Source organism: Rana temporaria, chromosome 8, assembly GCF_905171775.1.
Source record: "Rana temporaria chromosome 8, aRanTem1.1, whole genome shotgun sequence".
Taxonomy (NCBI): domain Eukaryota; kingdom Metazoa; phylum Chordata; class Amphibia; order Anura; family Ranidae; genus Rana; species Rana temporaria.
The window spans coordinates 37,852,258-37,877,694 of NC_053496.1; the positions used below are offsets into that span (position 1 = coordinate 37,852,258).

General features: G+C 38.1%; 1 protein-coding gene across 7 annotated transcripts in view; it reads right to left on the reverse strand.

Moving 5' to 3' along the window:
- Nucleotides 1-25,437, reverse strand: part of VTI1A (vesicle transport through interaction with t-SNAREs 1A) — a 561,716-nt gene that overhangs the window by 424,979 nt on the left and 111,300 nt on the right. For 4 of the 7 annotated variants that reach the window (XM_040361617.1, XM_040361618.1, XM_040361622.1 and 1 more), the window contains exons 4-5: nt 23,621-23,698; nt 3,594-3,614 (exon numbers count right to left, since the gene is read on the reverse strand). In XM_040361617.1, coding sequence (XP_040217551.1) covers nt 3,594-3,614; nt 23,621-23,698 — 99 coding nt within the window. The remainder of the gene's footprint in view (nt 1-3,593; nt 3,615-23,620; nt 23,699-25,437) is intronic. The other 3 variants (XM_040361620.1, XM_040361621.1, XM_040361624.1) reach the window with 1 other exon arrangement.

Genomic DNA, 25,437 nt, shown 5'->3' on the forward strand with positions numbered 1-25,437 from the left:
TTGCTTCCTCCCTGCAATAGTATGGAGACGGGTGGGGACCAGCATCCCCTTACTCATCTTTATATCATCTTCATACCCAACAGAAAACCGGACCTGATCGCCTCCACCGCTGCCGGTGGCTCTGGTAATCTTGCGGCGAATCCACCGCAGAGACCACGTTTATCCGAAAGCGGACCGCACGCTGAAGAAGAGTATACGTGGGTTATGGTAGCTAGCTTCTGCCATAACAATGATATCCCTCTTCAAAGTACTGTATAACGACGGCGGGCGGTACGTTAGTAGTTAATCAACATGGGGAGTGCTCCAAAGCGCCCCCCACCCCCTTTCCTGACCTGCCAGGCTGCATGCTTGGATAAGGGTCTGGTATGGATTTTGGGGGGTACCCCGCCCCACCTTTAAAAAAAAAATTGGTGTGGGGGGCGTAGGGTCTGGTATGGATTGAGGGGAACCCCATGCCGTTTTTTTCTTAATATTTTATTGGTTGCAATTTATTCTACATTCAGCTGTCAGCTGGGAACCCTGCTAACAGCTGATGACTCATCGGTTATGAAGGACGTGCTCCGTAACCACTTAAGGACCGCCTAACGCGATATAAGTCGGCAGAATGGCACGGCTGGGCACAATCACGTACCTGCCCGCGACCTGGTCCAAAGCTCCATGACCTCGGCCGGTCCCCGGAGCTGAAGAACTGGGAGAGGTGTGTGTAAACACACCTTTCCCGTTCTTCATAGTGGCACTGTCATTGATTGTCTGTTCCCTGATATAGGGAAAAGCGATTAATGACGTCACACGTCCAGCCCCGCCCCCCTACAGTTAGAAACACATGAGGTCACACTTAACCCCTTCAGCGCCCCCTAGTGGTTAACTCCCAAACTGCAATTGTAATCTTCACAGTAAACAATGCATTTTTATAGCATTTTTTTGCTGTGAAAAGGACAATGGTCCCAAAAATGTGTCAAAATTGTCCGATATAACGTCGCAGTCACGAAAAAAAAACGCTGATCGCCGCCATTAGTAGTAAAAAAAAAAATTTTTTTATAAAAATGCAATAAAACTATCCCCTATTTTGTAAACGCTATAAATTTTGCGCAAACCAATCGATAAACGCTTATTGCGATTTTTTTTTACCAAAAATAGGTAGAAGAATACGTATCTGCCTAAACTGAGAAAAACATTTTTTTTATATATATTTTTGGGGGATATTTATAGCAAAAAGTAAAAAATATTGCATTTTTTTCAAAATTGACGCTCTATTTTTGTTTAAAGCGCAAAAAAATAAAAACCGCAGAGGTGATCAAATACCACAAAAAAAAAAAAAAGCTCTATTTGTGGGAAAATACTGGTCAATGGAAGTTCAACATGGCACCTCATGGCAAAGAACTCTCTGATTTTCTGCTCTACATAAAGATGGCCTAGGCTATAAGAAGATTGCCAAGACCCTGAAACTGAGCTTCAGCACGGTGGCCAAGACCATACGACAGTTTAACAGGACAGGTTTCACTCAGAACAGGCCTCCCCATGGTAGACCAAGGGAGTTGAGTGCACGTGCTCAGCGTCATATCCAGAGGCTGTCTTTGGGAAATAGACGTATGAGTGCTGCCACCATTGCTGCAGAGGTTGAAGGGGTCAGCCTGTCGGTGCTTAGACCATATGCTGCACACTGCATCAAATTGGTCTGCATGGCTGTCATCCCAGAAGGAAGTCTCTTCTAAAGATGATGCATAAAAATAAATGAAAAAAAAAAAACAGTTTGCTGAAGACAAGCAGTCTAAGGACATAGATTATTGGAACCATGTCCTGTGGTCTGATGAAACCAAGATAAACTTATTTAGTTCAGAGGATTTCAAGCTTGTGGCGGCAACCAGGTGAAAAGCACAAAGAGAAGTGTGTCTTGCCTACAGTCAATTGGGAATGTCATGGTCTGGTCTGCATGAGTGCTGCCGGAATTGGGGAGCTACAGTTCATTGAGGGATTCATGAATGCCAACATGTACTGTGATATATTGAAGCAGAGCATTATCCCCTCTCTGGGCAGTATTCCAACATGATAAAGACCCCAAAACACAGCTCCAAGACGACCACTGCCTTGCTAAAGAAGCAGAGGGTAAAGGTGATGGACTGGACAAGCATGTCTCCAGACCTAAACCCTATTGAGCATCTGTTGGGCACCCTCAAACGGAAGGTGGAGGAGCGCAAGTTCTCTAACATCCACCAGCGCAGTTACGTCATCATGGAGGAGTGGAAGAGCAATCCAGTGGCAACCTGTGAAGCTCTAGGTGAACTCCATGCCCAAGAGGGTTAACGCAGTGCTAGAAAATAATGGTGGCCACACAAAATATTGACACTTTGGACATTTTCACTTAGGGGTGTACCCACTTTTGTTGTCAGCAATTTAGACAGTAATGTCTGTGTGTTGAGTTATTTTGTAGTACTCTCCACTATTTCAATGTTGTCACATGAAAAGATAGAACACCATTTTTATAAACAATGTGTCACTTTTGTGAGATACTGTATATACGTGTATGTCTTTGTGCCTCCGTGTGTCTGTGTAAATCTAGGAAGTGAACAGGTAGCAGCTTCAGCTGCCCACAGTTAAAATGGCTGCAGCCAGACTTGGTGGAGGGAGATTTCTGCAGCATATTTGGCAAGTCCAGAATCCCAGTAAATATAAAATATGCAAAGTGGTTGGAGGGAAGCTTCAGAAAGGCAAAGATGTTTTTATTACAAATTATGTGAGCAGACTGCAGTTCCTTTTAATTTTTTTACTAGTCTACCATGTACAAGCAGTTATGTTTGCACCAGACACCTCCTTGAAGATTTTAATTTGATGTCCTCCCAATTCCATGTATCCCCTTTGGATATAGACATTGCCCTTCTGGTTTATACTGGAGCTCTGGTGGTTTTGTACTCTCCCATCTGATATGTGGTCTGCTTGCCTTCAGTCTCTTATCCAGTCCATTTATAGAGTTCACGATCTCTCTATCCATCACTTATACATAATCCACAGGTTTTTGACTTGCTTCTTTTCTACTAGAGTCCCATGGCTTCTTATCAGTAATCCAGTGAAGGACATTTTCAGCCAGCCCCTCCTCAGCCTGAAATGGCCAACTACAGGGAACCAAAGAGCACACTGAGCTCTACTGTAAAATAAAATAAATTAACAACTCCAAGTCTGCTCAAAAGTGGCAAATTGTACATACCTAATCGTCAGCCATAGCATTAACCCCTTAAAGAACTGCAAACACCTTTTTTAAATCAACGTTCCAAGAAGTAATAAAAGTTGATATTTATGAATATCAATAAAACGATCACATCTCTAAGCGTATTTCTTCCAGTTCTCATTAGAACTACATGTCGCTCAAGTAATGGGTATTGCGAATGTATATTTGTAAAGTAAATGGGGGGGGTGAAAAACAAAAAATTGTGGGCGGAGATGTATTTTGTGTAATCCGTGCTTAAATTCAGCAAATCGTTTTTCAAAACCTGAGCTAAAAGAGAAAGTCAAGTTCTGATACGGGAAACGGAGCTTTCAGAGAGATATATAAGCATGAGTGGTAAAGCGGGTGGTGAATAAGGGGCTTAGGCAGCACTCACCTCTTCCCGTAATTTTATCAACTGCAACGTGAATCCACAAAGAAAGATAAAAAGGAAACAGAAGCAAAAGAGAGAGAGAGAGAGAGATCAGCTGTGTGACAGGATACAGAATTAACATTGACAATTTATCTGTTTACATGTTTAGCATTTAAAAATCACAGGCAAACACATTAAAAGGAGCTAAACATAGACTACACGCCGGGTGTTTTTTTTTTTTTTTTTGCCTTCTTTATTTTTTTTTTATTTTTTTTTGTGAGCGACTAAAGATCAGTTTCTCACACTGTCACATTAAACAGAAAGAATGGTTTGGGATTCTCTTTTAAAACCACATCTAAGACACAATCTACAAGAAGAGGGGAATGGCTCGGTGGAAGTGTGTGTTCGAGAGAAAAGAGAGGTTTTAGCCTGTGTGTTCTTTGCAACGTCGACTTCCACCAAGTCACCCTGCCTCGTCAGGAGGAAAGTGCCACCTTTCAAGAGGGGAACTCAAACATTCCTGTGCATGATGGTACAAATGAAGAGCCTCGAATTATTAGCAACAAAATATCACACTGACTGGATTAAAACAAAGCTGCACTGCGGGAAGCAATTCAGCTTTCCATACCAAAGAATTCCAAGAGTGCCTTCAGTTTCTGAGCAGCCTTTCAATCCGTCATCTCAGGACCATCAGTCCCTTGCACCTCCTACTACTATTCTTTTACATAAAGAAAAAAAGATTGGCATGCTACAACAGAAATTAATTCTGAAACTGATGGGCGCGGGTTGGCTAATCATTTTTAGAGAGTCTCAATTAAACAAACATACATCATGTAGGGCCTGCAATACCCCAGGCAAGCTGTATAAAGCCAGAAAACAGAACATCTTCAGGGTGAAGACAATTTAGCAAAAGCTTGTCTGTGCTGCCCATAGCAACCAAGCAAAATTCTGCCTTCATTTTCTATTGCCAATAAGAAATCCAAACTCTTAAGTGGTTGCTTTAGGCATATGCATGTTCAACCCCTTAGAACTGGCCCTTTAAGAGCTTTAGAGTGCCGGGAAGTTGGACGGGGCTTATGGTCACGTGATTGCCATGACTGGCTGTCACGGGGGTCAAATAATCGGAAAAAGCGCACAATCACTAGCAGCGAATGGGAGCACTCAGTTATCCGCCAGTAACTGTGGCGGGAGCAAGTACATGTCATCTTCTATTTTTCCATCTATAGATGTATATATCTATCTTTCTCTCATATATATTTATATATTTTTTTATCAAATCTATTTTTATATATATATATATATATATATATATATATATATATATATATATATATATATATATACATACATATATATATATATATATATATATATATATACACATACACACACACGCACACACTCACATTTATATATATATATATATATATATATATATATATATTATATATATATATATATATTCCATTTACATTGTCCACGTTTACCATGTTGTGGCCACATTTAAGCTTGAGGCATTCTATCATCTGTTATGTAAATGCACTTGCTGATATTTGGTATAGTTACCATGCTGGAGGTGGCATTTTTTTCATTTTTTTTTTGTCTAGTGGACATCATTTTTGTTTATCAAAGATGCTAAATGCTCCTTGTAACTCCATTGTAAAAGTGGCAAAAGCCAACCCCTTACCTCTTTGCAATGACCTTTAAATTTAAGATAATCAGCAGATGTTTTCTCATGATTTCCTCCCTTTGCAACAGAACGCTGCAGTTTGGACAATGGAAGATTATATGAAGAAAATCATAAGCATGAATTAAATTTCAACTGCGAGCGTTTAACTTTTTTTTTTCAGCGGCTGGGCCTTGGCGTTGAGCGCCCACATATTTGTGTGCGCTCGGCACAAAGAGGTTAAAAACTCAAGATGCTAGTTACATTAAAATTGTTTATAATCCATAAAGAGCTGACATGGCAGCCCGACCCTACATTACATATTAGACAATAGCACCCCTCTTGGTTGAGACCACACCACGGGACACCCGTTAAGGTGCCCGTTATTTTGCACTGTCTATGTTTTGTCTGTTTGTCTGTTTTGTCTGTTCAATGATTTTCGGGATTTTAAAGTCTAGGAGACCCTGCGCGGTCGCCATTTCTGCTTATTTACAACTTTCTGTTGAACATATGTGTTTTAATTGTTGAAGAAAATAATAAACTTGATTATACAAAAAAAAAAAATTGTTTATAAAAGAAAATGACCCATCTGCTTTGGGGTGCTAGAGTAATAATTTAATAAGGCCATGTAACATGTAATAAGAACCTCCCAAATTAAGCAATCCACAGCAAAGGGAACCTTGTTCAACATAAGCATGTATTATGAAGTCCAACCAGTCACTTGTGTATATCTTGAGACCCAGTGCTATTCACGCATAAAAATACCCTCAAAACGCAAATCAGAAGGTTTTTAATTTCTGCCTCTAAAAGCCGAGTTTAAAAAATGCCTCTAAACAACCTAACGTGCAGGGATACATAGGATAACAGTAGTTGCTTCTACAAGCAAAACAATAAACTCCTCTAGGAGCCAATGTGCATGGACCTCAAGAAGGTATATTTCTGTTTCACAATTTTGTTCTAAAAAATAATAATAATAAAATATATATATATATAAATAATACAGAAAAAAAGAGATATATCTATATAAATATATAATTTGCACCTACATGGTTGACCCAGGAAAGCAAGCGATTAGGTTAACATAAACATAAATGTCCACTTAGAGGCTGTCATGATCTAGATAAGTACAGTAAGAGGAAGAGATAGTCAGTCAGTGAACTTAACTGCTTTGTGGTGAAATTGAATTCATGCCTACCAATTTCTACATAGAATCTTCCATTGCCCCAAACTGCAGCGTTCTGTTGGGAAATCATCAGAAAACATCTGCTGATTACCTTAAATTTGAAGGTCATTGCAAAGAGGTAAAGGGTTGACTTTTGCCATTTTTGCAATACAGTAACAAGGCGAATTTAGCTTTGAAAAACAAATATGATGTCCACTACACTAAAAATTTTAAAAAATTGTAAAAACATGCCACCTCCAGCATATTAAAGAAGAACTATAGGTAAAAAAATTATTTCATTTTGGATAGAATAAGTGATTATAACCCCTGTAAAGTTTATTTTTGCCATCTTTGCACCATTGGGGAGATTTAGCTTCACTTCCTGTCCCATAACCAAACAGGAAGTGATGGGAAATCCCTGCAAACTAAAGTGATTGTAAAGTCTCTCTCTCTCTTTTTGTTTTATTAAAGTAACAAACATGTTATACTTACCTGCTCTGTGCAGTGGTTTTGCACAGGGCAGCCCGAATCCTCCTCTTGTCAGGTAGCCGGCTGGAGCACCTGGCCCCTCCCCCTTGTTGAGTACCCCCACAGAACGCAGCTTGCTATGGAGGCACCAAAGCCGAGCTGCAGCTCTGTGTATCCATTCAGACACGGAGCCACAGTCCAGCATGCCTGTTCTTTCTCCTGATTGGCTCACCTAGTTTAATTGACAGCAGAGAGCGCCAATGGCACCTCTGCTGTGTCTCAGCCAATTAGGAGGGGGAGTCAGAAAGCCAAGGCAGTTGTGGATATTGCTGGGTAAAGATGGGGCTCAGGTAAGTATTAGGGGGCTGCTGTACACAGAAGGCTTTTTATCTTAATGCATAAAATGCAATAAAATAAACCTTCTGCCTTTACAATCACTTTAAAGGAATTTGTTGCGGACCCCCTCGTCACCAGAACTAGTGTCCCCATTGGAATATTTTTTCTCTATTACTTTTACCAAATATCAGCACGCATATTTACATAACAGGAATACAACTCCTCATGATTAAATATGGCCACAATATGGTAAACGTGGACTAAAAAAAAAAAAATATATATTATATTATATTATATTATATATATATATATATATATATATATATATATATATATATATATATTAATATATATATATATATATATATTAAACGTGCTCCAAAATAATTGAAAACAATGGCAGAAATGCCAATGGTACTGAACCTACAAGGTGTCAGAGAATGGCTTGGCAGCAAGTCATTGCACAAAGACGAGTTCTGGAGCATGGCCAAGACTGTCCAGATTAAAAGTCACAAATGCCTTGCATTAGGAAGTTTTATCACTCACTCCTTCTGTTTTTGTAAGCTGCAGATTTATAAATATCTGCCTGGCAAATAAAATGGCTTTTCCAAAAATTGGAGTGAATTGTAAAGGTATCCCATATTCATAATCTTAAGCATTACCTACAGTTCAACAATCTGACCATGCACGACAGTGCACCCTAGGACTTGTAGTTCCTAAACAACAAAAGGTTGGTAGTCAACCAACAATGCTTAATAGCATGGTGCCGAAGGAGAATCCATGAGTCAGTGGTCATACGTCAAATTGCCAAGTCTGTGTTAACAAGATAGTGACAAAAGGATACAAAAAAAAAAAATGTACAAAATCAGAAGTCCGGTTTTAACCTGGTGAGATTTCTAACCTTGCACGGCACTGCTAGGTGGTGAACAAAGTCTTGCATTTCTATAATTGCCAAAGTGAATAAACATGGGAGAACGGCATATTTACTATCATTTTTTTTTCTCTTTTTTGATTTTCTCTCCTTAAAAGAAGCCCTCTGCTGTTAACGACAGCCGGTGGTAACAAGATCGAGGCCTTCATTAAACAAATGACTGCTGCTCTCCTGCACTGTAAAGAGAGTTCAGGTCAGGGGATGGCAGCCTTCACGGCTGGTGCTTTAGAAATGGTGGGAAAAAAAAGCTGCAGCCCCCTGTAACGAGTGATGGGACTGTGAAAATTTGTCCTTGGGATTCTATTTCAAGAAACTTCAGTAACAACCATCTTCAATATTAATTTCTAGAAATATACAGCCCTCCAAAAATATAAAATAAAAAAGCAAAAGCAAATTATATATATATATATATATATATATATATATATATATATATATATATATATATATATATATATATATATATATATATATATATATATATATATATATATACACACACACACACACACACACACACACACACACATATACATATACATATACACACACATATACACACACATATGGCGAGAGAGAGATCTATATTATATATAGATGGAGGTTGTTTTTTTTTTTTTTTAGTTGTCCTTTATTATTATTTTTTATACTGTTTATACACACAAACTCTATAATTCACACATTTTCTAAAACATGTCTACAGTTAATGGCAAGGCGATTTGTGTTTCTAATATATCCCTTACATAACAATGAATTTCATGCAACAACAGTTTAAAAAAGTACATAGTCCATAGACAATTCTCTTTAACAATATTGTAATAATGTAATAAAATAAAAACATTTTAATTAAAATGTTCAAATAAAACCCCTAATTGTTGCATTATAAAATATACCCAATTAACCAAAAATGTATAAAAGGTGATATATATATATATATATATACACATACATACAACATACATACACACACAACATACATACACACACACACACTATACAGACATTAATAATGAAAATATGTAATATTTATATAGTCAACAAAGGGTATAGCTCTCCCAGTATATACGGTACTTGTGTGGTTTATATATGGCAGCATATATTCAATGGAAATTTGTTACAAAATCTAATAAATAGTGAACACAGAAAATTTGTTGAACTGCAATTCATAACATAAGTAAATGTATAAACATGTTAATATAATGAAATGTTAACAATTGGATTATGACAACCGTCTTGCACATACAACAGTAATCTCCCATATTCATTTATTTAAAAAAAAAAAAAACATATTTAAATTTGACAATGCAATATTCAGAAACACTGGAACGTCCATATCGATAAACAATATGTTTGACGTTGAGATTATTTTTCAGCATTCTTTTCATTGTTTAAATGGAGAATTTTCGATCTTTATTTTGCAACGGGGGCACCTTGAAAAGAGTTATTCTTCCACATTCAAGGATCTTTTCCAATCCACACATTTTTTCCAACCCAACTAAAAAAAGGAATCTTTATCTTATTTGTGCTGGATGGCTGAATTTAAGCTGTTTTCTTTTTCTTCTTTAGGATTTGTTACTAAGCCAAGTAGCAAGATGTGTCTCCTTTATCATTTTAATTAGAGACATTCAATAAAATTAAAAAAAAAAAAAAAAGCATAAAAACACAGGAAAATATCAATATCCACATGGAGTGACCAAATAATCAGGGCAACTGTTGATTTGTCTTTGCTAAATTTTCTATTAAATAATTGTAGCACCGCAACCATAATTTTTGGAAAATCACAAACTATGGCAATGTGTATTTTCTGCCTTAAAGAAAAAAAAACTAACAAAAGGTTTTTTTTTTCATTGTGGAATTTGAAGCAAGGGGTAATCTGTTTCTTTGTAGACTTGGGGAGAAAGAAAAAACAAATCTGGTTTATGCTGGTTTGAACCAGTAGAATCTCTTGTGGTTAAGCCGTCTGCTGTGACTAAAATCAAAACACGGCGCAGCGTGCGCACTGGGGTTGGAGGCGCGGCCACGTGACTCCCCCAAACCACCGAAATACATATAGAAAAAAAAAAAAAAGATAATGTAACGGCCATTCCTGCCTGCATGCTGATAACGAATGAATGCTGGACTCTATTAAACGCCCATTCCCTATTATCACGGGTCGAACAGACAATTTTCTGAACTTATGATGGTTGTCTATTTACTTCTCTATAAACCCTCGCCGAGTGTAGAAGAGATTTAAGCTTGCTAATGATCTGCTCTGCCGGGGCTATATGAGATGATACCGGCCTTCGTCAGATCTCGGGGAATTAAATTGACCAACTTCACCCCCCAGCTCTGTAGCTGAAGACTTGTGTACTTTGTGCTCAGCGAGCCAAATCTCACACCAAAAGAACTGAGCGGCCAAAAATTAAGTGTCTTCCGCTTGGCCAATGTTTCCTGCTCACAACCTTTATTTTCCTAAACATTTCCTATTGCGAATCCACTTAAAGTTTAAATAAACGAGAACGGCTTTCCAAAAATAGAGTATTGTTTAGGCGGCCTCCTAAATCCAAAAAAGAAGAGGAGGACACAAGTTTAACGCAGCACATCTCTAGCTATAAAGCCACTGCTATTTATTTTTCGTACGATCTCTAGTGGTAGGGAAGACGGCAGAAAAATTCTTAATTTTTTTATATTGTGGATTGAGAGCATTTGTGATCACTTATTTAATCGGTGTCAACATTTTTGTAGGAATTTGTTAGAGAAGCTACCAGTATGGATATTTTTTAAGACTTGGTAGATGCCCTTATCATTTCTAAAGGAGGTATTATCATAAATCTTGTGAGATAGATGGATAGATAGATAGATAGATAGATAGATAGATAGATAGATAGATAGATAGATAGATAGATAGATAGATAGATAGATAGATAGATTTGTTTTACATTAAAACATTGAAAAATATAAAACTGTTAAGATAATGGAGAATGCTTTTCAAGACATCATGGTGAATGATATAAGGGTTTTCACCATACTAAAAAAAAAAGAAAAAGTTGCACCTTTGTATCCAACTAAGGGGTATTACCAAAAAATGTCTATTTCCTAACCGTCCATTTAACATTTCTACATTTTTCTCCAAATCAAAATACAGGAAACTGCAAACCAACAGTAAAAAGGCATTCAAATTAAAAATAAAAAAGTTCTGTAAATACTACTTAAAAGCGGCATTCCACACACTTTTTAAACTTTGCCTCCCTGCATTCGTGATCACATGCAAATTACTCATCAGATCTTTTTTTTTATGGCCGTTTACCTTATTTGGCAAGCATAAAATTCCTCTTCCACATTACCTTTACTGCCCATTGGCTCCTGGAATACGAGTGTCATCAATCCCAGGAGTCAATGGGCATAACCAGCAGATGCCCACACTGAAGATGGGAGCGTGATGAGGAGGAGGGCAGAGTGAGTTTAGAAAATAAAAAATAAATTAACTTAATTGTGTTATTTATTCCAGAATATATTGTATTACGTGTGAAAATTGCGGGGGTGTTTTTAAGAAGAAATAAACAAAAGCTGGAACTCCGCTAAAAGCTACGTTTTGTTAAAATGAACATAAAATGATGCACTAGATGCACATCATAAGAGGGCATCTTATGGACAATATATGGGCAGGAATATCTACTATGGGGCCAGTTCATAGAGTTTGAAGTACAAATATGCTATGGTTTTAATAGGTCAGTTTGTGCAGTGAAATAATTTGATTATCTGTCTCCAATTGTGTTTTTGACACTTTAATCAGAATGGTAGGACTTAAGATTTTGGAAATCTAGCGTTTTGTATACAAAAAAAAAATTAATTAATTCTCTTCTTAGTAAATAATTTCAGAGCTTCTATACAATCTACTTTTTTTGTTAGGACAGATCTAAACATTTCATTCATTTGTTGGCCAATCGGGTAAAACTTAACACGTAACAGAAGTTTGGAAATATAAAGGATATTATAACTGAATATAACGCGTGGTCAAGTTAAAGGATGGCAAAACATATCCCAATAAAATTAACCAATGTGGCCGAATGTTGAAAAAAAAAAAAAATTAGAAAACAGATTTTCCAAAACTTTTGTTTATTTTTATTTTTTGAATTTTGCCATTATAGCTGATCGTTCGTTTCTCAATGGAAAAAAAGGGTTCAAGGCTTTAACCACAGACATGCCTTTAACTTTCTTTGGTTGAATTAGGAAGACTGAAGAATCTTCATAGTCCATAATTTGAGCAAAGGCGATCAAATGCACCACCAATGTCTCATCAGTTATTTCTTGTGTGACATCTGTCTGTATATGGGCACTCTCTGATCAGTAATTTATTATTTATTACAGGTATTTACATAGCGCTGCATCAATCCCTGCTCTCAAGAAGCATTAAGGCTCTGGTTCACATATATGTAAATTGAATGTATTTCGAACTGCAACCGAATAAAATAACATGTGAACCAGACAGGCTTTCAATGGCGCCATTTTACATATATACGGGCCGGTTGCAGTGCATATCTTAAAGGGTCCTGTGCATTGTTGAGTCCAGTTCAGGTGCGATTTCTGTGTCAAATTTGCATCTTAACTGGTAAATGGAAATCGCACCAGACTCTACACCAAATCCGGAGCCGCACATACAATGTTGTGAAGAAGTATTTTCCCACTTTCTGATTTTTTTTTTTTTTTTGCATATTTGTCAAACTTAAATTACTCATCAAACAAATTGTATTATTACACAAAGATAACCTGTGTAAAAACAAAATGCAGTTATTAAATTATGGTTTCATTTACTAAGGCGAAAAAGCTGTCCAAACCTGCCTGGCTTTATGCAAAAAGGAATTGCTCCGTAAACCTAATAACTGGTTGTGCCACCCTTGGCGGCAACAACTACAATCAAGCGTTTGTGAGAACTGGCAATGAGTCTTTTAACGTTGCTGTGGAGAAATTTTGGCCCACTCTTCTTTGCACAATTGTTTTAATTCAGCCACATTGGAGGGCTTTCAGCCTTGAATGGCCCGTGTAAGGTCATGATACAGCATCTCAATTGGATTTAAGTCCGAGCTTTGACTAGGCCACTCCAAAACCTAAATTTTGCTTTGTTTGAACCTTTGGAGGTGGACTTGCTGGTGTGTTTCGGATCATTGTCCTGCTGCATAACCCAAGTGCACTTTAGCTTGAGTCACGAACTGACGGCCAGACATTCTCCTTTAGGATTTTCTGGTAGAGCTCAGAATTCATGGTTCCATCAATTATGGCAAGTCATCCAGGTCCTGAAGCTGCAAAGCAGCCCCAGACCATCACACTACCACCACCATGTCTGACTGTTGGTATGATGATCTTGTTATAAAATGCTGTATTTGTTTTATGGCAGATGTAACGGGACACACAGCTTCCAAAAAGTACATTTTTTGTCTCATCAGTCCAGAGAATATTTGCCTAAAAGTCTTGGGGATAATCAAGATGTTTTATGGTAAATGTGAGATGAGTCTTTTTGTTCTTTTTGTTCAGCAGTGGCTTTGGCCTTGGAACTCTCCCATGGATGCCATTTTTGCCCAGTCTTTTTCCTATTGTTGAATCTCAAACACTGATCTTACCTGAGGTAAGCAAGTCCTGCAGTTCATTAGACGTTGTTCTAGGTCCTTTTATGACCTCCTGGATGAGTCGCCATCATGCTCTTGGAGTCATTTTTGTAGGCCGGCCACTCCTGGGAAGGTTTACCACTGTTCCAAGTCATCTCCATTTATGGATAATGGCTCTCCCCATGGTTCACTGGAGTTCCAAAGCCTTAGAAATGGCTTCTAAACCCTTCCTAGACAGATGCATGTACATTACTTTGTTTCTAATCTGTTCTTGAAATATTTTAGATTGTGGCATGATGTGTGGCTTTTTGTGATCGGTTAGCTTGCTTCACTTTGTCAGACAGCTTTTATTAATGTGATTTCTTGATTCAACAGGTCTGGCAGTAATCAGGTCTGGGTGTGGCAAGTGAAATTTAACTTAGCTTTCCAAAAAAATTGTGGTTCATTATTAGTTAATTCACGATTCAGCATGGGAGAGTGCAATTACTTTTTCACATAGGGCCAGGCTGGTTTTAACAGCTTTTTCCCCTTTAATAAATGAAATAATTAAAAAACTGCATCTTGGATTTGCTCGGGTTATCTTTGTGTATTATTAAAATATGAGAAATATGCAAAAAAAAGTCAGGAGGGGGGCAAAAAATTTTCCTCAACACTGTATGTGAACAGAGCCTGAGCCCTCGTTCACACAACGCGGGTTTGAAATTGTATGAGTTCAGCCGAAGTCTCGCGATTTCAAACCTGCATTTCAGTTCGACTCTGGGGGCAATTCAAAAGACATCTGTGTGGGTTCGTGCACAGATGTCTATTAAAATCATCCCCAAAGTCACCGAAAGTAGATTCTGCACATTAAAGTATTTATATATTCTGAGCAAGCAGTAAAAATAGTAGTCATTGCGGGGAAATTCATTTTCAAAGTTCAAAACAAGGGCACTGAAATTGCAGCTTCTTTCCCTTTATCTTCTGAGACAGCAGATGCTTGGCAGCCTGCCTGATTCTACTGTACAGAAACAGCAGGTGCTCTGAGCTGTTGAATGGACTGAAACGTAACTGGAAAGCCTTTATAATGATCTTTGAGGGCTTGTACACATCACGTGCATTGGCACTGCACTGGACAGACTTTCCCAGTGCAGTTCAATGCAAAGACAAGTTGACCTGCCTTGTTTCCTAATGTGCCAGGTTACACCATCGTGTTGCTGTAGCAAAAGAAAAAAAAATGCATGCAGTACTTTTTTTCATCACAACAAGGGGATGAAGTACATCACATTGAAATGCTGTGATGAATAGAATTGTATGAAATGTAATTTTAACAATTCAATAAAGTTGTAAAGCACTGATAACAGAGTATCACGCTGACATGCATACAATACACATCAGCAGTCACGTGGCAAGTTTCTGGTGTGAACTAGTTTTCAGGATCAATTACTCCACAGTGTCTGCAGCTACAGGGAGTTTATAAGATACACTATATTGTCAAAAGTATTGTGACACTTGCCTTTACACACACATTAACTATAATGGCATCCCAGTCTTATGCACACGATCAGTCCATCCGATGAGAACGGATCGAAGGACCGTTGTCATAGGTTAACCGATGAATCTGACTGATGGTCCGTCGCGCCTACACACCATCGGTTAAAAAAACGATCGTGTCAGAACGCGGTGACCTAAAACACAACGATGTGCTGAAAACAACGAAGTTCAATGCTTCCAAGCATGCGTCAACTTGATTCTGAGCATGCGTGGATTTTTAACCGATGATCATGCCTACTAACGTTTTGTCCTATTGGTTAGGAATCCATCGGTTAATTTTAAAACAAGTTGCCTTTTTTTTAACCGATGGTTAACTAACCGATGGCGCCCACACACGATCGGTTTTGACCGATGAAAACGGTCCATCAGACCATTCTCATCGGTTGAACCGATCGTGTGTATGTGGCACTAGTCCATAGGGTTCAGTATTGAGTTACAATACGCCCTACCTCTGGTAGGGAGTATCGGAGCTTTTTTTTCTTGTATGTATGTTTGGTTAGTTGATGAACACCTAACAGGTGATTGGGTGCTGATATTGTGGCAATTTATCCCCCAACTTTTTGCTTTTGTTGTTGAATATTGAGTTGGCCCACCCTTTGCAGCTAGAACAGCTTCAACTCTTCTGGGAAGGCTGTCCACAAGGTTTAGGAGTGTGTCTATGGGAATGTTTGACCATTCTTCCAGAAGTGCATTTGGAAGGTCAGGCACTGATGTTGGACGAGAAGGCTAACTTCCTCCACCCCAAACTCGCTCATTCATGTCTTTATGGACCTTGATTTGTACACTGGTCCAAATAATTTGGTGGAGGGGGGGGATTATGTTGTGGGGTTGATTTTCAGGGGTTGGGCTTGGCCCCTTAGCTCCAGTGAATTGAACTCTTAAGGCATCAGCTTACTAAGACATTTTGGACAATTTTATACTCCCAACTTTGGGGACGACCCCTTACATTACCAACATGACTGAGCACCAGTGCACAAAGCAAGGTTCAAAACGACATGGATGAGCGAGTTTAGGTTGGAGGAACTTGACTGGCCTGCACAGAGTCCTCAACCCGATAGAACAATTTTGGGATGAATTAGAGCGGAGACTGCGAGCCAGACCTTCTCGTCCACCATCAGTTATCATTTTATAAATAATTGTTTTAGATTCAACTTTTTAATTAATATCATGAATTTAAATGAATATGACTGTCAGCCATTATAGGCAACTTTTGAAGCAGTGTTAAAAATCCTGCTTGCTGCATATATGGCAACCTACACCAAAAGCGCACCTCCCCATTGAAATGCATTGAAAACGCAGCAAGAGCGCTTATCTTAATGCATTTTATGCATTAAGATAAAAAGCCTACTGTGTGTAGCAGTCCCCACTCCTCATCCCTCCCAATACTTACCCAAGCTGCATCTAGATCTCGTCATTTTTCTGGTGTGTCTCGGCAGGCCTCCTCATTGGCTGAGACAGCAGTGCGACACCATTGGTTCCCATTGCTGTCAAAGTCAGTCAGCCAATGAGGAGAGAAAGGGGGCGGGCCACTGTTCTGTGTCTAAATGGATACATGGAGCTGCAGCTCGGCTCGGATGCCCCCATAGCAAGCTACTTGCTGTGGTGGGCACTCAACAGGAGGGAGGGGCCTGGAGCACCGGTGAGGGAACCGAGAAGAGGGGGATCTTGACTGCTCTGTGCAAAACCACTTCACACAGCAGGCAAGTATAACATATTTGTTATGTTAAACAAAAAACAAGACAAGACTTTAGTATCACTTTAACCTTTAAAAGAAAGTCCTATTTAATAAAGGTTTCCCATACAAGCAAACATACGTTTTATGAGGGTGGAACCCCCTTTAAAGCAGAATTAAACCCAAAAGTAAACATCTATTATACTGCAGCTTACCAATTCTACGATCTGATGGCTGCATTCGTTTTCTTTCTTTTGTCTTTTTTTTCCCTTCTTTTATTTTATTCCTGCAACCCTGCTAGTAACAGGCTGTCCTAGCAATTAGAGGGTTGAGACAAACCATATACCACTGATCAGCTTTTATTCATTTATGTAAAACAGTTTATCCCAAAAGAAAAAACTGTTGCTGAAAATGCTTATAAAGTGTGAGCTAGAGCTTGGCTTCAATTTGTTTGTGTATTTAAATTTTCTATGTAGGTAAAAAGGGATAACCCATGCCTGTCTGGAGAAGCCCTTTTTCTGAGTGAAACGCGTTGATCCATACACCTTGCACCATCCAGTCAAGCACAAATGGTTATAGTGGATATTTGTCTAGTACTTGGTATTTCTGAGTGGAGCCTACACCCCTGCTGTTCTTTTAAATCATTTTGTATGAATTAATCATTATGTGATTTTATATGGTTTTGCTATATTTATTTTTATTACCTTTTGAGCCCTTAAAAAAATCCAGATTTCCCATAGCTGCCCCTCACCCGCCTCGGGAGAGGCATGGGTTATCCCTTTATTCCAACATTGACATTACGTAGGGGATCCAATACCCATCCTGTATTTAAAGCGGTGGTTCACCCTTATTAACATCTTTTTAGCATAAAATGAGGCATAGTAGCGCGAGCTACAGTATGCCTGTCTTTATTTTTTTAGTCCCGTACTCACAGTGTAATCGTAGAGACAAGATTCCGACTCCCCGCGGGGAATGGGCGTTCCTATGGAGAGGGAAGGTGATGGACGGCCGGCTCTGGCACGTCACGCTCTCCGAAGACAGCCGGAACAGGTCTCGGCTCATCACGGCGCTATACGGCGCCTGCGCACAGACTATGCGCAGGCGCCGTGAAGCGCCAAGTCCTATTTCGGGTATTTCCGGAGAAGCGCTACCCTTAAAGATGCGGCGCCCTACCTGAATCTAGCGAATAGTTTAATCTTTGATGCAATGGCTACAGTCCCGCACCATTAACAACATTTGGCTTTTTTTTCCCTAGCTCTGTGTACCAATCAATATACGCTTCCTGTGATTTCGTTTTACCAAAAATATGTAGAAGAATACGTATCGGCCTAAACTGAGGAAAAAAATGTTTTTATATATTTTTGGGGGATATTTATTATAGCAAAAAGTAAAAACTATTGCATTTTATTCAAAATTGTCGCTCTATGTTTGTTTATAGTGAAAAAAATTAAAACCGCAGAGGTGATCAAATACCCCCAAAAGAAAGCTCTATTTGTGGGAAAAAAAGGACGCCAATTTTGTTTGGGAGCCACGTCGCACGACCGCGCAATTGTCAGTTAAAGCGACGCAGTGCCGAATCGTAAAACGTGGTCTGGTCTTTGACCAGCTAAATGGTCCGGGGCTGAAGTGGTTAATAAAAGCAGAACGGGTGCCTGAAAGAAAAAATAATACGTAAGTGGAACTCTTTGAATCTTTTAGTGCATCCAACACTCCCCTCCCCAGACAGACGACACTGCTACCCAAAAGTGGCTCTGTTGCTCCAGAGTGGGGGCGCACTTACAGGAGGTGTGTTACTGGACAGATCGCCAGGTGAAAACAAGCAAAAAAGCCTTAAAAAAAAAAAAAAAACGACTGCAGCCACCACATCAAATGAATGTTAAGCTGCAATTTATTACATAAAAAAAAAAAATGGAGTAAGGGGAGCATGTGCACATAAGCACAACTGATGGCCTCTTTGTGCTGCTGCTCCTCCCTTTCCCAGTCTGAGCTCTGCTGTACGGGGACTGCAAGAGGCTAATACTACGTCAGATTCAGGTACTTACACTGCTTGCATTTGGAAAATACAGATCATAGTATAAATGATTATAGAGATTACTGCCTGGAGTTCAGTGTTAAAAGAAAGTCCTGCTTAGTAAAGGTTTCATGCAGAAGCAATCAGACGTTATTTGAAGGTGGAACCCCCTTTAAGGCTAAAAAAAAATAATAATAATGTTTTTTGAAAAAGCACGTGCAACCAAGCAAATTAAACAAGGCCGCCGACCTCCCGAATCATCCACTGACCACCGCTGTCAAGCTTTCATTGCACAAGCCTTTGTAAACAATACGAGCATTTATGGCTTGTAACGAGGGAGCCCACTATTCATGACACCGTGACCTGATCGCTTCTTTTTAAATAATGCAGACTGCTGACATCCCTCCTCTGTAAACAGAACCAGCAGAAATCTGCTTCCATTTACCCAAGATGTAGTGGGTACTTGACGTGTTATGACATATGTGTAAACCTATGAGATCATACAGTATACTAAACACGCCAAACTCAAGGGGCGCCCTATGGGGATCTACATGCTGAATACCCAAAGTCAAGATTCTTTAGCTTCAGCAAATAGTTTCTAAAATGATCCCATTTTCAATTACCAATAACCCTGTTTTTGCAGGAATTTATATTTTGGATAGATACAAGAATCCAGTCCATATCTCGGATAGACACAAGGATATAGTCTGTATCTCGGATAGATACAAGGATATAGTCTGTATCTCGGATAGATACAAGGATATAGTCTGTATCTCGGATAGATACAAGGATATAGTCTGTATCTCGGATAGATACAAGGATATAGTCTGTATCTCGGATAGATACAAGGATATAGTCTGTATCTCGGATAGATACAAGGATATAGTCTGTATCTCGGATAGATACAAGGATATAGTCTGTATCTCGGATAGATACAAGGATATAGTCTGTATCTCGGATAGATACAAGGATATAGTCTGTATCTCGGATAGATACAAGGATATAGTCTGTATCTCGGATAGATACAAGGATATAGTCTGTATCTCGGATAAATACAAGGATATAGTCTGTATCTCGGATAGATACAAGGATCCGGTCTGTATCTCGGGTAGATACAAGGATATAGTCTGTATCTCGGGTAGATACAAGGATATAGTCTGTATCTCGGGTAGATACAAGGATATAGTCTGTATCTCGGATAGATACAAGGATATAGTCTGTATCTCGGATAGATACAAGGATCCGGTCTGTATCTTGGATAGATACAAGGATCCGGTCTGTATCTCGGATAGATACAAGGATCTGGTCTGTATCTCGGATAGATACAAGGATCCGGTCTGTATCTCGGATAGATACAAGGATCCGGTCTGTATCTCGGATAGATACAAGGATATAGTCTGTATCTCGGATAGATACAAGGATCCGTTCTGTATCTCGGATAGATACAAGGATCCGTTCTGTATCTCGGATAGATACAAGGATATAGTCTGTATCTCGGATAGATACAAGGATCCGGTCTGTATCTCAGATAGATACAAGGATATAGTCTGTATCTCGGATAGATACAAGGATATAATCTATATCTCGGATAGATACAAAGATCCGGTCTGTATCTCGGATAGATACAAGGATATAGTCTGTATCTCGGATAGATACAAGGATATAGTCTGTAACTCGGATAGATACAAGGATATAGTCTGTATCTCGGATAGATACAAGGATATAGTCTGTATCTCGGATAGATACAAAGATCCGGTCTGTATCTCGGATAGATACAAGGATATAGTATGTATCTCGGATAGATACAAGGATATAGTCTGTAACTCGGATAGATACAAAGATCCGGTCCGTATTTTGGATAGATACAAGGATATAATCTGTATCTCGGATAGATACAAAGATCCGGTCCATATCTCGGATAGATACAAGGATCCAGTCTGAATTGTCACACTTCAAGGTTCTCACAGCCCACAGCATTCAAGAAGCTGATACCTGAGGCAGAGTATTCGGAAAATTGCAAGAATAACACTACAGGACTGTGAGCCGACATTAAATAAGCACATTCTGCTTTTTTTTTTCTAAATAAGAATACATCCATGGCTTGGCAGACAGATCAGTGACAAAAAAAAAATAACAAATTATTATATGGATTGAGGGGACTGCAAATGATAAAACTGATGGGGAAAGCATTTCTTTTTAGAAATAAATGAATACTCAAAATAAAGTTAAGGCTGAACTAGTCAGGAGTTTTGCAATAAAACAGACTTAATAAAACTGCTGTTGTGTCAATCGCTCGTCCTTATAAAAAAAAAATGAAAAAAATTATATTTTTAAATTCAATTAGATAACATGCCAATGGCTGAACAAAGTGATCAGCATAAAATATTTTTGAGAACTTAGCTTTAAACCCTGTAGGCACTTAAGGTTCATTCACACAAAAATAATAGCTCCAAGGATCTGCCAGAAAAAAACATAATTTAGGCAACCAGATAACTAAAATATTTCATAAAAAGCTTATGGATAATGCACTGCAATTGCTTTTTATTTTTTACATTGAATAGTCTTTTTCTAAGTATAGAGTTCAAAACGTTGTAAAAAAAAATATAACAGTTAACAGAATCCCAAATAAAGTTTTTTTTAATGTGTAAAACCTGCATAAATAAAAAAAAAATATGAATTGCATAAATAGATTTTCACTTAAAGTTTTTTATTTTAACATCATAATTATTATCAAGTCCACTTGGCAATTTCCTTGTTTCTCTGAATGTTATTGGAATGGAGGTGATCCATGAGTGACACCAGACCTTTTTACTTTTCCTATTATTATTATTATTAATAATATTATTATTATTATTATTATTATATTATAGAATGGTAAATAATAATAATAACAAGAACAATAATAATGCTATAATTATCTTATTGTTGTTATTATTAAATATTAATAATAATAATAATTAATAATAATATTACTTTAATTGTTAATATTGATAACAGAGACAACATTAGTGATATATTATATTAATATTGTTATTATTAATATTAACAATACTAATATAATTATACTATAGTATTAATGTTGCCGCTGTTATTACTCTTACTACCATCAACAAATCTATAATATAATATTATTATTAATATAACATCTAAAAATATTATAATATATGAATACTAACAACAACATCATCACTATTCATTTTAAAAATAATCAATTGTTTTTATACATGTCTATTTTTGTTTCCTGATTGATACAACCTTGGCACTACAGCAGAAATGACGCTGGCAGTGTATAAATCAATAATAGTACATAATTACAACTATCAATAGGTAAAATAAACTAACCAGCTATTAAAAGCAAATACAGTATAAATGTATGAATACTATTTAATTTATTTTGGCTCTATTGTAATTTTTTTTTTTTAATTTTCAGTTCTAATTAAAGGTCTTACGGATATATAATGAAAAAAGGAATTAAAAGAATGCAGATTTTTTTTATTTTATTCCCAGACTAGAACATAATAGCAAGTCCAGCCGTTATCAATCCTCAGGCATAAGCATTCCATAATTTACCTAGTTAGAATATCTCAGATAAGCGTCTTAAAATAGAAATGTGTTTGAAATACATTTAGGAGTGCTGGGTATTTATTAGAAAAAAAAAAAAATCATTTAATTTGTTATATTTTCTGAAACCTATTAGCTGGTGTAAATTAATAAGAAATGTCCACATCTGAAAATATTAAAATAAATCATGTAAAAAAAAAAAAAAAATTAAAAACGAACAACAAAAAAGGAAGATGATTATTGTACAACACAAAATAAAGTAAAAAAAAAAAAAAGAACCAAGTCATTAATGTCTATTCTGTAATTACATTGCAGGGTTTAGCAGCACGTGGAAATAGAAAGTGTTCCAGGAATCACATCTGATTTTTGTATTTTAACAAACTGCAGATTTTATACATTTAGATTTTTTATATTTATGTTAATATATATATATATATATATATATATATATATATATATATATATATATATATATATATATAATCATTTATTATTATTTATTTATTTTTAGAAACGCTCCATTTAACCGGTTAATAAAGTAAAGTGTTAAACGTGGTGATGATGGAGGGGAGGGGCGCAGGGGAATGTAATATTACGTTGGGGTTTCACTATACAACACAGCATGTACATGTAAACATTTTAGACTTTGATTAATGACAGAATGCGGTTCCAGCAGAGCATTGTGTAAAAAAGGAAAAGAAAAAAAAAATCTTAAAATAGTTCTTTCGAAGTGCAGCTAACCCCTGTTGCTCTTGACGTATCTATTGGTTGGCGGTGCCTGTGTAGATTTAATTATAATATAAAAATGCAGTTATGTGTATTAGAGTTTTTTTGTTTTTTTAGTATATATACACAGGATGAGGAGAGAGCTTTTTTCTTAAACTGTGCCCTCCAAGTTACCCATAAAGCCAGCAGAACAGATGGGGATATCCCCGTCCTCCCGACTGAAGGGTTAATGGTAAGATCTCCACATAAAGGTTTTGAAGTTGATTAAAATCCGGGCTTTGCATTAAACAACATCATTTCCACATGAGTTGCTGCTAATGCGGTTAAGGAAGCAGCATGGGCTGCCCAGTGTGTGAGACCCTCCTGTACCCTCTAGCCACCCACTAGGGCTGCATGATTAGCATCCTACCTGGCTCTCCGAGGAATTCCCATCATCCCCTAGTAGCTCATTCCGCACTTCGTCACTGTAGGCGATCCGTGACCTTTTCTGCAAAACAAAAAAAACAAAGGGAGGTGAGAAGAGGGGGGGGGGGGGGGTAAGTGTAAGAAAAATAAACCTTTAGAATTAAAATCTGAAGATGTACCCAACCCTGGAGAGCCCCCTAATGGATGCCGATCTGATACAATCTGCTAGGAAAGGTTTGATTCATTTGTGTCCAAAACCAGCGGGGTGATGTGGTCCTACCGAAGGCCAGACGATTCAAAAAGGTATGCCTGCCAGCAATGCAACTGTTGTTGGCGAGTGTGTTCAAAGAGACAAACACTTGCTTAACAGCCTCCCTAGAATATTAACCTCATGCCACACAAAGGGAAAACTCGACTGCCCAACTGGACCTGCACTGTGCTCTACTACAGCCAAACGACCTTGCCATCAACCGGGAACATGATTTAATTTGAAGTGTACCTGTTGTGTACAGACGATTGAGCAGATCCAGAGCAAAGTAAAAAGTATCGGCACCTAGATTGCCACATTTATTTTACAAACAACTAGCTTCTAAACGGTTGCTATAGACAATCTAGGTTCGTTTTTTTTGCAGCAATTTTTATAAACCTTCCCCGGTAAGTTGAAAAATGCATTATAAAAAAGTGCTGCTGATAGCATCAGAAAACAAAACTGGTATAACACAGAGCTGGGCTTGATATAGAGAAACCATCAATTTCATACAAAGTTCAATTTTTTTTCTGCTGAAAACTGACCAATGCCAGTAAAAGTCCAAAACAAATAACCGTCATGCCTGACCCTACCACAAAAACCCCCACCTGATCTAACCAACACACAATTTAAACTTTTGTTACACGTTACCACTGCATCTAAACAAATCGCCAAGGCATGGAAAACACAAAGGCCCAGATTCTCAAATGAGATACGACGGCGTATCTCCAGATACGCCGTCGTATCTCTGAGTCTGAGCCGTCGTATCTATGCGCCTGATTCTTAGAATCAGTTACGCATAGATTTGTATTAGATCCGACCGGCGTAAGTCTCTTACGCCATCGGATCTTAACTGCATATTTACGCTGGCCGCTAGGGGCGTGTACGCTGATTTACGCCTAGAAATATTTAAAACGTACGCCCGGCCGACGCAGTACAGATACGCCGTTTACGTTAGGCTCTTCCCGGCGTAAAGTTACCCCTGCTATATAGGCGTACATGCGGCGTACCAATGTTAAGTATGGACGTCGTTCCCGCGTCAAATTTTGAAAATCTTACGTTGTTTGCGCAAGTCGTCCGTGAATGGGGCTGGACGTAATTTACGTTCACGTCAAAACCAATACGTCCTTGCGGCGTACTTTGGAGCAATGCACACTGGGATATGTCCACGGACGGCACATGCGCCGTTCGTAAAAAGCGTAATTTACGTGGGGTCACATAACATTTACATAACACACGCCCACATCTTCCACATTTGAATTAGGCGGGCTTACGCCGGCCTATTTACGCTACGCCGCCGCAACTTAAGGAGCAAGTGCTTTGAGAATACTGCACTTGCCAGTCTAAGTTGCGGAGGCATAACGTAAATAGGATACGTTACGCCCGCTCAAAGATACGCCGCTGTATGTGAATCCGGGCCCCAATCTTTGTCTTCTAAAAACGAAAACATAGAATACCACAATGTATGAAAATCTTAAAATAAAACATAGAATACCACAATGCATGAAAATCGCACCCATATTACTTGATTGCATTCCTAAACACTTAAAAAATATGGCAGCCATGGGTAAACG